The sequence below is a fragment of the Neoarius graeffei genome, chromosome 2, assembly GCF_027579695.1.
Source record: "Neoarius graeffei isolate fNeoGra1 chromosome 2, fNeoGra1.pri, whole genome shotgun sequence".
In the NCBI taxonomy this organism is placed as follows: Eukaryota; Metazoa; Chordata; class Actinopteri; order Siluriformes; family Ariidae; genus Neoarius; species Neoarius graeffei.
Genome location: NC_083570.1, coordinates 45,343,898 through 45,358,301, shown reverse-complemented (window position 1 = coordinate 45,358,301; position 14,404 = coordinate 45,343,898). Strand labels below are relative to the sequence as shown.

At 43.4% G+C, this 14,404-nt stretch overlaps 1 protein-coding gene across 6 annotated transcripts in view; it reads left to right on the top strand.

Moving 5' to 3' along the window:
* The window catches only part of dennd5b (DENN/MADD domain containing 5B), a 159,855-nt gene that overhangs the window by 124,882 nt on the left and 20,569 nt on the right, over window positions 1-14,404 (top strand). For all 6 annotated transcript variants that reach the window (XM_060914307.1, XM_060914306.1, XM_060914305.1 and 3 more), the window contains 6 exons: window positions 2,633-2,764; window positions 2,970-3,122; window positions 4,375-4,453; window positions 8,390-8,471; window positions 13,599-13,727; window positions 14,254-14,375. In XM_060914307.1, the coding sequence (XP_060770290.1) occupies window positions 2,633-2,764; window positions 2,970-3,122; window positions 4,375-4,453; window positions 8,390-8,471; window positions 13,599-13,727; window positions 14,254-14,375 (697 nt within the window). The remainder of the gene's footprint in view (window positions 1-2,632; window positions 2,765-2,969; window positions 3,123-4,374; window positions 4,454-8,389; window positions 8,472-13,598; window positions 13,728-14,253; window positions 14,376-14,404) is intronic.

Sequence of the window (14,404 nt, the reverse complement as noted above, 5' to 3'; positions counted from 1 at the left end):
TGGGGTTGGTTTGCTGGCAGCTTTGTCCCCCCCCCCCAGTTTTTTGTCCCCCCCAGTTCAAAAAACGTATCTGCGCCCCTGCGCATGACATCAATGCGAGGGACGCTTCGGGCTGTGAAGGTTCTGAATCTTCTCAATGGAAGGACGCAGAGGTTAGGGAGCTGATTTCCATTTGAGGGGATGCAGCTATTCAAGCTAGATTGGATGAGTCATACCGCAACCGGGCGGTTTTACTTTCGTAAACACTGGCCATGCTCACTGCGTGTGACGTCGTCGTATCCTGCAATGCACATGCGGAAAACTTTTAGGTCGCTTTTCGTTCATACTGAGGATCACATACAAGTCGCATATATTTGTTAATGTGAACGACCTCACAAAAAAATCGGATTTCACAAAAAAATCGGAATTGAGCATTAAGCCTTGCAGTGTGAACGTAGCGTTAGTTAACTGTCGATGATGAAGGATCATCTGCAGTAATCTAAAATAAAATACTTTTGTTCAACACCGACACTAAAGGGTCATGATCCAGAGGATGGGCTTTGTCGGTTAGAGTCAGCAGCCAGTGCAGAGTTTACAATTCTGTCTTAAGCTGGTTTTACACCGTATGATTCATGCCATCTGTTATTTGGGATAGATTGATGGATGGATAACTTGGTCATTCATCTGTACGTTCAGAATGCACATTTGAACAAACTTTCGTTCCACTGGCTTACGTCAATAGAATTATTGCACATGGTCCGGTAAACAAAATATCAAATTTGACGATGAGATACTTAAAGGAGAACTGAAGTCATTGTTCAGCTTGCTTTAATTCTTAATTAACGTGTTATTCAATTACGTTTTCGGTTTTAGTAACCTTATATCGTGACCCGTATTGGCAACTAATTGCAATTAAATATTCTACTTATCGGCCTATTCGGTTTTTAGCCATGTCGAGTGAGTTTAGTTCGTTTGGTCCACGGCAGGCGTCGCTTATCCGCGCGATCTTCACGAGACTTATGCGAGACTTCGAAACGTGAAGTCAGCGCCGCCATTTTGAAAACTGTTTTCCAAACGAAGTATTGCACAAAAACGAGTTTAAATGATGGTTACTGCCTACTTTTTTCAAACCTTTCCTGATTGCTATCAAAACAAACAAAACTTCCGGCTTGATTACGTCAGCATTCGAAAGAGGGCGCGCGCGTCTTTTGACAGCGTTGGCGGATGTCGGTCACTTTGATTTCCACCGTCCTATGAAGTCTCGCACAGGTCTCAACGAGTCTCGTTTACAGCCATCGCTTTGCCATATGGACTGGTATATTACAGAGCATATTTCACTCATAACTTGCTACAGCAGCGACAGAATGGCTGTCAGAAATGCATTCCGATATTTAATAAAATGAGAGAATTTTGATGATAAATTTGCCTTCAGTTCTCCGTTTAAAAAACTTGAATTAAAATATACTAACTATGCTACATGTGTTAAATATATTGCCCAGTAAAGGATTTATACTCACAGGACCGCTACAAATACTATAGCAGCGATGGCAAAATGTAAGCAAAACATTTGGCATTTAAAAGTAGCGTTTTATTGAATTGTGGCAGAACCATGAGACATTATCACGAAAGGAGAAAAAGGGATGAAAATAATTGAATAATTAATTGCATTATTAATATTGAGTTCTTAATTAGATCATGGCAGAATTCTCTAATCGGCTGTGCAACATCTCATCTCATTATCTGTAGCTGCTTTATCCTGTTCTACAGGGTCGCAGGCAAGCTGGAGCCTATCCCAGCTGACTACGGGTGAAAGGCGGGGTACACCCTGGACAAGTCGCCAGGTCATCACAGGGCTGACACATAGACACAGACAACCATTCACACTCACATTCACACCTACGGCCAATTTAGAGTCACCAGTTAACCTAACCTGCATGTCTTTGGACTGTGGGGGAAACCGGAGCACCCGGAGGAAACCCACGCGGACACGGGGAGAACATGCAAACTCCGCACAGAAAGGCCCTCGCCGGCCACGGAGCTCGAACCCGGACCTTCTTGCTGTGCGGCGACAGCGCTAACCACTACATCACCGGGCTGTGCAACAATGTTTGCATAATAGTAAAAAAAAAAATTCAAAAACCCTGATGAACAGCTTGTTCGCGTGCCATTTTAGCTAGCTAGGAACATTCCCGGAATTCATCCTCTTATTTCTTTCATCCCATTTTTCTCCTGTCGCGATCGAACCGTGAGACGTTCTTTCTGGTGCCACAATTCAATAAACCGCCCTCTACTTCTAAATGCCAAATGTTTTGCTATCACTGCTACAGTATTTGTAGTGGTCCTGTGAGTGTTGTGTAATCCTATGCCATCCTCCGATTGGTGGATTTTAGACAAACATCATAGCAGCAGTGGTACTAAAGGCTGGTGCGATGTGTTTTCAACTCCAGGCGAAAGACTTTCCTTTTATAAGGTGGGATTTTGCCTGTGACTGGAAAACCGGGCAGAATTTTATACAGTGGAAAGCCAATTTTAGTCTGAAAGGTTTTTTTTTTACAATTGTGCATCACTAGGCATGCATAAATGAAAGAAAGAATGAACGTATGGCCCGCGCGAAGAGAATGAGCGTGACCCTAACACCTGTACTTCTCTACAGAAGTGCATGCAGGAAGCACGTAGCCTGGGGAAAAATCTGAGGCAACCCAAACTGTCCGACCTTTCCCCAGCGGTCATTGCTCAGACCAACTCGAAGTTTGTGGAGGGCTTGCTGAAGGAATGCAAAATGAAGGTGTGTATGAGTTTCTCTTGTTTGCTCATTCACCGTCTCTCCATCATTGATTGATTTATTTTCACTTAGTCACTGGTGTTCGGTGAGAACGGAGTTTTCCAGAACAGTGCGCTTGTGTTGTTCAACGTTTCATCGACTAAACCTTCCTTTCAATGCTGCTGTGATGCAGCTTCCTGTATATGAACGGCGTGTGTTCTGTGTTCAGACTAAACGCATGTTGGTGGAGAAGATGGGTCGAGAGGCCGTGGAGCTCGGCCACGGAGAGGCTAATATCACCGGGCTGGAGGAGAACACGCTCATCGCTAGCCTGTGTGACCTCCTGGAGAGGATCTGGAGCCACGGCCTGCAGGTCAAACAGGTGAATAGTTGCAGATATAGTTTTCTTAACCCAAGCACGTAGCCAAGAGTCTGTAATGCATTGCATTACAGAAGTAGAAAGGAGAGGTTTCTCAGTCAGGGCTGAATCACATTTTGGTCAGGATTGCAATTTTTGTGCTTTTATTAATAGGTATGTAATGATGTATCATGACACGATAAATTGCAATACAAATTCGATTCGAATCGATTAAATAAAAAAAAACTAAACACAATTATCAGGCTGCATAATCTTTTTCCTAGCTGTAATCGTATTGTTTAGACAGCAAAAGGTGCAATAACGTATATTATTTTTTTCGCGGTCCAAATCCTGCGTTCTGATTGGCTGGCGAGCAGGTCCGTATCCTACGGTATGGACCTCTGGCGACTCGCTTGTTCACAACAACAACAAACATGGTAGCATTTTTTTTTTTTTTTGGTCAACATTTATTATTTTTTTAAGTAAGATTTATTTATAAGATTATCAAAAATCTTATAAATTTTTGCCAGCATTTCTCAGGAGAATAGCATTAATTTTACATCATGGATAGCGATAACGACAGTGTTCACAGCGAAAGCGAGTTTTACTACCCTGAGGAAGAAGAAATAAAACAAAACATTTCAGGAGAAAGCTAAAACCTGTAACTGTTGCTAACGCCCAGCAAAAACATGGCTGAATCCTGAATGACTCCTATTTGTATAAATAGGGGACTACATAGGCGGCAAAATGTATTTTTTTTTTCCTGCCATGGAAGTGCACTTGTATACCGAGGAGGAAGCCATTTGCATTACAGCCGTGAATGAGGATTCAAAATGGCGGCTCGGCTCGGCTTTCCCTTTCAGGCGCTCTCGTTTTCTCTTAGAATTTGGTAAAGAAAAAAATAAATATATTATTTACCAGCTTAAGGTCGGTCCGTATGGTGAAATACCGTGACTTCGGCCTTGAATACTGAGCGAGGCCCTCTGTAATATAGTTTCAAGACCTCAGTCACGGTATTTCATGATACGGACCTCCCAGCTAGTAAATAACACATATATTTTACTCCAACATTTACAAATGTAGTAAAACAATTTGTTATTAAGAAAATGTAGCAAAGGGGGGGTTGTGTGTTTTTGGGGGTATTTTTTCCCCCCTTTTTACATTTCAGAAAAGGAAATGTCATGTGGCTGAGTGGTAACTGCACATAAGACACAACGATATCAGTTTAATTACACATTTGCATCGTTGGGTTTTGCCCTGACTGCGTCTGTTTCAGGGAAAGTCTGCATTATGGTCCCATTTAAGACATTACCAGGACAGAGTGGAGAAGATGGAGCAGCAGATGGAGTCATCAGGTACTACACAGCGAGCTAAACTTTGACAGTCACATGAAAGCAATCACTAAATCGTCATTTTATCACCTAAAAAACATTTCCAAACTAAGAGGACTTGTGTCAAAAAATGATCTGGAAAAACTAATACATGCCATCATCTCTAGTAGGGTTGATTACTGCAATGGCCTTTTCACAGGCCTGCCAAAAAAGACCATCAGACGACTTCAGCTGGTTCAAAATGCAGCGGCTAGGGTTCTCACACGAACTAAAAGAACAGAGCACACTACTCCAATTCTAAGGTCCCTTCACTGGCTTCCAGTAAGCTACAGAATTGACTTTAAAGCATTGCTGCTGGTGTATAAATCTCTAAATGGTACAGGGCCCAATTACCTCTCTGATATGTTGCAGCGGCCTAACCCAATCAGATCTACCAGATCGCAGCAGCAAAATTTACTGGTAAAACCTGTTGTTAAAACAAAGTGTGGTGAAGCAGCTTTTAGCTACTATGCCATACCTGCCAACCTGTACGCATCTTGCGTAGCCGCTACGAATTTTTACCTCATTGTACGACTGTACGTTTTCACATTAAAAAGTACGCATATCGTCCGAACTCGCATTTCAGTCAAGTTCTCGCTGAAGTTGATACCGCTGATCTGTGAGAAAACTCAAAGCCAGAATGGAACGCTTTGCCCAATCCCCCCGCCCCTCTTCAGCCCCTCCCCTTCCTCCTTCGCGTTTCTGACTTGAGTGCAGCGGTGCAGCCAGGTGGCTAGAGCGAGTCGGGGATTGAAACGTAGGTTAGAGACGTCGTTTTTATATTTGTAACAGAAACGGTTGTGTTTCACGTGTACTCGAGCTTCCTAGCCGTTATTTTGTGCATTTACAACACCAACAGTACAGGCTAGTTCTTCATTTAACTTCGAAGCCGTCACTCGAGGTCGCATATTCGATGCGGTAACCAACGAAACCTGATTACAATTCCTCTCGCGCTCTCATTGAATCACTATGATAAGTACCGCTTTATTGATGTGCTCAACAAAACGTAGCGTGTTGTATATCTTAAGGGCAGTCGGTAACTTCTGTCAATGGTAGCCTAGAATGTTTGCAGATGATGTGAAGTCGAAAATTGGTCATCCCTCTTATGAAAAAACCTGCGTGGTGCTGCAGTATCAGATGCTTTTTTTATACAGTATTACTGCAGTAAATGCAATATTTCGAATGCAAATGCAATAGTTTGCACATGAAAAAGGCAGACTACAAAATACTGCAGTCTACTGTATAGAGGGATTTCACTGACGTCACCCGAAACCGGAAGTAAACAGACCCTGCGCCATATTGGAAGACCAACAAACTTGTGATTAGGGGGAAATAATGGTAGCGGTATGTGAACCCACGAGAATAAAGTGGAGTGGCAAACGACTTAAACAAACAAATCTGAGCTGTTTTATTTATGATTTATTGGCCCAACAGTGCGGCACGGTGGTGTAGTGGTTAGCGCTGTCGCCTCACAGCAAGAAGGTCCTGGGTTCGAGCCCCGGGGCCGGCGAGGGCCTTTCTGTGCGGAGTTTGCATGTTCTCCCCGTGTCCGCGTGGGTTTCCTCCGGGTGCTCCGGTTTCCCCCACAGTCCAAAGACATGCAGGTTAGGTTAACTGGTGACTCTAAATTGACCGTAGGTGTGAATGTGAGTGTGAATGGTTGTCTGTGTCTATGTGTCAGCCCTGTGATGACCTGGCGACTTGTCCAGGGTGTACCCCGCCTTTCGCCCGTAGTCAGCTGGGATAGGCTCCAGCTTGCCTGCGACCCTGTAGAAGGATAAAGCGGCTAGAGATAATGAATGAATGAATGAATGAATGAATGAATGGCCCAACAGTAGACTTGAAAGAAACCTGTGTGAGACTTGGCAAAAAACTGTGGATATAATGGCTAAGTCTGTGCATGATCTGCGGACACTTTGAGGTAAGCAAACGCAAGAAATTCAGATTTAAAACATGCTAAAGTGGCCCCAAGTTGATAACTGTATGAGGAGCAAGCCTCCCAGACTTCTACAATTTAATAATAATAATAATTTAAGATGGTTTGGGGCTTGCTGTCCCTCCTATTATATAAATAAAGCATAGTTGTTGTGTAGGCATATATCATAAATACATATGCATAATTTGGATAAATTAACCTAAATTATGGATACCTTAATAGTAACAAAGTATTAATTTTTCAACTGAAAAGATATATTACTACAAGATTACCTTGGCCATAACTATGTGTAGGTTATTCTTAATAACAGCTGTAATATCACGAACCAAGCCACTAACAACATAATTGTAAGCCTGTAGCCCTTTGTAGGCTTTCAAGTCATCAGCAGTGTAGGCACTGGGTGTAAACAACAAATAATTTACAATGTCTGGGTAGCAAACAGATGGCAGAATTGGTGTCAGGTCCTCCTTATGCTTCCATTCTTCCTTGCCGCGAGTCTTATCATATGGGTCAAACCCATCAATCACAGCCAGTTTCTGCACATACCGTGCCCTTTCTGCAGCTGGTTATGTACTCACATAACCCGAATTATCATCCATCGTGTCACTTTTCTCTCGCTCGTACTTTGTTTTATATTGTGAGTGCATGTACTTGGTCTTCCAATATGGCGCCTAACAAAATCTCGTGGCGCGGTGACATCATGCGGTAGCCCTCTATAATGCAATATTTTTACTGTATAATGCAATATACTTCCAACATGTTAAAAAATTCAAAAGTCTAAACCTATTGCATGGGAAATTTGTGCATACCATGTTTTGTGTTGAAAGTGCCTTTTTTACATACTGTATTAATTTAATGTGTTGTTTATTTATTTTGAAAGAGTGGCTCTGGTTTAATTTCATTTCATTTGCACATGTATTTAATGTTTGTTGTGCTTTTCAAAACGGAAGGAAGTTCCCAAGAGCCATCAATAACAGTTTCCCAAAGTCTATCAATGGGAATGTTTTACAAAACTGGACTATGTTCCCAAGGTCAGTCAATAAAACTGGATTGAAAGTGTGTTTTTGGTCTGCTGGTTGTGGTCTGTGGGGGCGCATGCGCGCCGGGTTGGGGTGAGGTTGACGCGAGGGGGGGTACTCATGAAATTGTAAAATTGTACTCATAAAATTTTTTCAAGGTTGGCAGGTATGCTATGCAGTACAGCTATGGAACCAACTCCCAGAGGACATCAAAAATGCTCCTGCTGTTGGCAGCTTTAAATCTAGATTAAAGACCAAGCTGTTTTCAGATGCTTTCTGCTAAAGCCTCGGTCACAACCGGCCGTACGTGCTCCTACGGCCGGTCTACATGCAAAAAACACAAAACGCACGGAGGGCACGCATGTGACGTGCTGATTTTCGAGCCGCAGACCGGCCGCAGAGGTTCTTTGTCATGTCAAACAAACTCTACGGGCGCTTACGTTTTTTTCAGGTTGCAAGACAAACTTGCGGCCAACGTGTGTCTTTCTCCACGAACAAAAAAAACCGCAGCGATTTGGGAAACGCCAAAAAATCGTACGTCCGGTTGTGACCTAGGCTTAACTGATAAATATCATCATCTTTACATGTTTTAAACTTTACTTAACTTTTATAGTCTTTGCATGTCTTAAACTTTACTTAACTTTTATTCTATTTTATTCTGCTGTTTTTTTTTTTTACTGAACTTCCTCTCTTCTTCCCCCTTTATTTTATGTAATTTTATTTCCTATTGTTTACTGTTTTGCTTTTACCTCTGTAAAGCACATTGAACTGCCACTGTGTATGAAATGCGCTATATAAATAAACTTGCCTTGCCTTGCACATACACAAGTGTATAGTACAGGACATGTTGCATGTAGGCACACACACACACACACACACACACACACACACACACACACACACACACACGCAACCACATGGGTGTTTAAACTTGTCTGGGTGTCTGTTTTTCATGTTTTTCATCAGTATCTAATGAGCAGGAGAAACGGAAGGCGGAGTCCTCTATCGGCCTGCCAGTATTGCGCGTATCAGTGGTGCAGGACATGAGGTAGGAGTTCACCAGAGTGTGATTTCACACTGCAGTAATGTTTACAGCTGAACTGCCTGGGAATATTCCCTCGTGTAAATAAATAGCCTTAGACTGTGTCATTTTCCTATTATTTAATCAGTTTCCCAGCTGCCAAAAGAGGGCATTTTAAGAAGAACTCACTGGCTTGTCTCTGCAAAGAACATCCATTGCTCTTCATGCTCTTAAAGGAACAGTCCACCGTACTTCCATAATGAAATACGTTCTTCTCTGAAATGAGACGAGCTGATCCGTACCTCTCCGAGCTTTGTGCGACCTCCCAGTCAGTCAGACGCGCTGTCACTCCTGTTAGCAATGTAGCTAGGCTCAGCATGGCCAATGGTATTTTTTGGGGCTGTAGTTAGATGCGACCAAACTCTTCCACGTTTTTCCTGTTTACATAGGTTTGTATGACCAGTGACATGAAACAAGTTCAGTTACACAAATTGAAACGTAGCGATTTTCTATGCTATGGAAAGTCCGCACTATAATGACAGGCGTACTAACACCTTCTGCGCGCTTCGGCAGCGCATTGATACCTTCACTCCTGTTTTCCCCCTCTCCCCCACCCCCCTGACTTCCGTCAATACACAGCCAATGTGACTGGAAACATCAGTGCTGTGGTCAGTAATAGTCAGAGGTTAGTCGAGGGGCGGGGGAGAGAAAAAAAAAACGGGAGTGAAGGTATCAGTGCGCTGCCGAAGCGCGCAGAAGGTGTTAGTACGCCTGTCATTATAGTGCGGACTTTCCATAGCATAGAAAATCGCCACGTTTCAATTTGTGTAACTGAACTTTTTTTCATGTCACTGGTCATATAAACCTATGTAAACAGGAAAAACGCGGAAGAGTTTGGTCGCATCTAACTACAGCCCCAAAAAATACCATTGGCCATGCTGAGCCTAGCTACATTGCTAACAGGAGTGACAGCGCGTCTGACTGACTGGGAGGTCGCACAAAGCTCGGAGAGGTACGGAGCAGCTCGTCTCAATTCAGAGAAGAACATATTTCATTATGGAAGTGTGGTGGACTGTTCCTTTAACGTTTTTCTTTTTTTTTTTTAAATATTTGTAGCTCTGTACACTTTGTGATGCATATGTGGAGTGTGTTGTTGTGTTCTGTTTTGTATTGTCATGTCTTCTATTCTGTCGTATTCCCTTCTTTCTTTTAATCTATTTCGTTGTGTTGTCATGACTTCTTTTCTACAAACTAAAAAGAATATGTAGCATTTTGTCTTTTTTTTTTCCTACGGCTTTCTATTCTATCATATTCTCCTATACTCCATCCTAGGGCTGTGCGATATATCGAATATACTCGATATATTGCCGAAAATTCTGTGTGAGATACATAAAATTATTATATCGTAACTATCAAGTATTTTATGGTCATCTTCCGACTTGTTTGTTGTGTTTGTTTAAAACCTTTCCCGGTGGTTTTCTCCCTGTCCCTCAGGCAGTAACGTGAGAGGCTGCCTAAGGGTAAAGTAAACAATAACGTCACGCACTCGCCAACCAATCCCGGGCGACATCTCCGTGCTGAAAGGAACTTCCAGGAAGATTTTCTAGTTTCGGTTGTGTTGCCAGATTGGGCGGTTTTAAGTGCATTTTGGCGGGTTTTGAACACATTTTGTGCTGGAAAACGTCAGCAGTATCTGGCAACACTGCCGGCGGGAAGATTTTCTAGTTTCGGTTTACAGCGCTGACTCAGTTTGTGCAGTTGCTGGTGCTGCACAGGCTACCGTGTAAGCTCTGGCAATTTCAGCGACAAATTAAAAATGGAAGCGGACGAATTGGTTCCTAAAAGAACTAGTAAGGGATGAGTCATCTGGCATTGTTTTGGATATCACGTGGAGGACGTGGAACAGCAAATGCCAGTTTGTAAAGTGTGCAAAAAAAAACCTGTCATCACGAAAGGCAGCACGACAAATATGTTCCATCACCTGAAAACTCACCCGGTACAGTATGAAGAGTCTCTTAAACTCCGAACTACTTGCCCACGAGCTAAACTCCCCCACACACACAAGCTAAACAAATGACCATAGCGGCCTCGTTCTCCAAAGCCCCCCCATATGAGAAAACGAGTCAGAGATGGAGAGCTATAACAGATGCGATCACTAACGTCATTGCCGAAGACATGATCCCGATTAGTATAGTGGAAAAACCAGGCTTCCAAAAATTACTAAACACACTCGATCCCAAACATGAGTTGCCTGGTCGCAGACATTTTACAGAGAAGGCAATACCGGAATTATACACATCTGAGAGGCAGAGCCAGAAAACATTCAGTTCAAAAGTGTGCAAAGAGAGAAATGATGTTTTGCAGCTCTCTCTCTTCTCTCCCTCTATTGTGAATGTTCCAGTGGTTCTCAGTAGTCAGGTTAATAGCTTGGAGATCTATTTTTTAAATAATTTAATGAAAGAGCACTTTTCTTATTTAGGCTAAATGTCTTTCTCAGTGTTGAGCTTGCACTTTATTGGTTTGAGCTCTGAGCAGCTCTGTATTGTGTTGCCCCTTTGTTGCAATTTTCAAGATTGTTTTTGCAGTTTGTGCCACATCTTTGTTGAATAAAAATAGTCTTATTTCAATTCAATTGTGATTAATCACTAACATGAAAATTGAAAATGTGTTGTTGAAAACCACCTGTAAAGTTAACCAAGAATGTTATTTAATCTGCAGGGATTGTAGTGAAAACAGTAAAGAGTAAACGTTAGATTTCATGGGGTCCTTTAGAGGAGATTTCAATATATCGAGATGTATCGTATATCGTGAAATGGAGAAAATGTATCGGGATGTTCATTTTTTTCCCATATCACACAGCCCTACTCCATCCTATATATATATTTTTTTGTCATGTTCTCTTTTGTTTTGTGAACATGCACTCTATTCTCTAAGTTCTATCTTAATATACACTAATTTGTCATATTCTATTCTCTATTTCTATCCGTAATGCATTATACTGTTATTTTTAGTCCTGGGTATGACTTTTTATACTGCAACCGGTAGGGAGTGTCAGGCCCAGAAGGACTTGAGTACTGGGGAAAGTGGAGTTATGCCTTAATCAGCATTGCTCCCAGGTCCGCTCTGACCCGGAGTGGTAGCACCTGCCTGGGCTCCAGCTATGGGTTAAATAGTCCGTCACCAATAAGGCGCTGGCAGCAGGGCGCTTTTCGGTGCAATGTGGCAGATGAACCCAACAGGGTCAATGGCGCACCACCAGATGGCACGTGGAAAAGCCACTCATATGGCCAACGGATGGCATCACTCGGCAAGTCTGTTGTCACTGCAGGGCAACTTCCATACCAGTCAGGTCTGTGGTACTTTTGTGCACCACTTGGCATCAGGTCTGGAGGTCCAGAAAGACAGCGTGATGGGGGCACGACATGATTTGTCTTACCTTACCGTGCAAGGCGCTTCATTAGGAGAGGAGAATAAGAAAGCCCTGTGGTGATGGAGTAAATGTGAGCCAGACTTTCCATGGCAGTTTAGCCGGGCCGTTTGTGCCACCGTTGTGGACGACTCTCTCGCTCTGGTGCGGGCCTCACGGCCCATTTGTGTTTCTGCGTATCCTAATAAAGCGGTCATAATCGCTAGCGATGGACAGCCTACAACGATGACAATGCATTTCAGGATCGAGCCCTGCATTCCCGCGGGAGTCCCGCGGGACCCGACGCAAAGCAGTGCAGCGCAGGACAAATTTTGAAAGCTCATTGCGGGCGGGAGGGGGAGTGCACAATGCGGGCGCGGGCGGGAGAGGTGATAAGCTGCAGTTCCGCTAACTAAAAATGTGTTTAAAATAAAATCTCATCTCATTCTCATCTCATTATCTCTAGCCGCTTTATCCTTCTACAGGGTCGCAGGCAAGCTGGAGCCTATCCCAGCTGACTACGGGCGAAAGGCGGGGTACACCCTGGACAAGTCGCCAGGTCATCACAGGGCTGACACATAGACACAGACAACCATTCACACTCACATTCACACCTACGCTCAATTTAGAGTCACCAGTTAACCTAACCTGCATGTCTTTGGACTGTGGGGGAAACCGGAGCACCCGGAGGAAACCCACGCGGACACGGGGAGAACATGCAAACTCCACACAGAAAGGCCCTCGCCGGCCCCGGGGCTTGAACCCAGGACCTTCTTGCTGTGAGGCGACAGCGCTAACCACTACACCACCGTGCCGCCCCTTAAAATAAAATGTATACATTTATTAATTTATGTCTATCATATATAATTTGTGCTGGATATTTTATTTGGCATTAATAAAAACATTTTAAGATGCCTAAATTTGCGGCTGTGGTCTAATCTCGCGTACGTTTCCGATTCCTTTCCGCTCTTCCGTGTTTGAGATCTCCGATCACGGCAGAAGAGCAGAGCTCCTCTAGTGAAGCTCACAGTGCTTCAGAAGTAAGTGCTGCTTTAAAAAGAGGTACATTTACCGTTAAAAAGTCAAGAGTCCTGAAATCAGACATTTGGAAGTCGTTCTCACTCGTGTACGACGCAGAGGGAAATCAGCTGCCCTTTGCTTGTTGTGATAAATGCCAAAAGGTTCTGACATACAACGGCCATAAATCAGAGAGCTCGACTAAGCTCAGCATATTTAATTCCCCAAGCCAATGACTAGAACTTTCGTGAGAAATAACGCGAACGTCTTCATCATGCGGGATTTGCGGGCGGGAGCGGGACAAAATATGGCGGGAGCGGGACTGAAAATCATAATTCTTCGCGGGAGCGGGACTGCACAATGCGGGAGTGGGTGGGAGCGGGACTGAAAATTCTGTCCCGCACAGACCTCTATTTCAGGATATTGAGTTCAATCCCACTAAACACCTGCCACGTTTCTGAATCCGTTTAGATGAGCCCGTGTATACCGTGTGGTCTCCTGCCTGCAGGGTGCCGTCATCAGTCAGTAAACAAAATTCACATGATGGAACGTCCTGACGCATCACACCACTCCGTTGTGGGTTATTTTCTCGTGTTATTCCTGGCCTAATGGAAGTGTATATTAGACATCGCACTCAGCTTGCTCTCCACAGTCCTGTGTGGGCCGGAACATGGTCACATACGCCATTAAGGTAAACACATATTTAAAATCCCTTCTCCTTTTCCACGCAGGCACATCCAGAGCATGGGGGAGATCAAGACCGACGTAGGGAGAGCGCGAGCCTGGATTCGTCTGTCCCTGGAGAAGAAACTGCTCTCCCAACACCTCAGACAGCTGCTTTCTAACCAAGCTATAACCAAGTATGACACACACAAAACTAAAGCTGAATACAGGAACCTCCAGAGTTATTGACAACCTTCATGAAAATGAGCATGTCAAATTTTATTTTAGAGTCACACATACAGGCACTTACTTTTCGTATGTTTCGGTGTCATGTTGCAAGCTTTTGTCTACAGCCAGGTCTGAACTTCCTTGCAGATGCAACCAGGTGGTGATCTCAAAACCCCTGAACCATCAGTGACACAAAACCGCATCTAGTATCCACCTCCCATATTTTTCTATCGTATACAGTTCCTTTTACCAACATTTGTTTTTCCAGAATGACCTTTTGTTCGCCTTTGTCTAAAATGACACTTTCGGGGTGTTTCTCATTCCTGAGAGAAAATACTCTTATTTAAAAACAAAATTTGGAACAAAGAAAGACTTCCTCCAGTTATTTGAATTTGTTCTCTTACTGTATGTAATAACTTTTTTTGCTCAATTTTGTGAAGGGTGTCAATAATTATTGTGGGTGGAGTGTGTAATAAGTGTGTAACATGTCCACAGGAAGCTGTATAAGCGATACGCCTTCCTGCGCTGTGAAGAAGAGAAGGAACAGTTTCTTTTCCATCTATTGAGCCTGAACACCGTGGACTACTTCTGCTTCACCAGCGTTTTCACCACCATCAGTACGTGCACGTAATATGCTTTCATACAC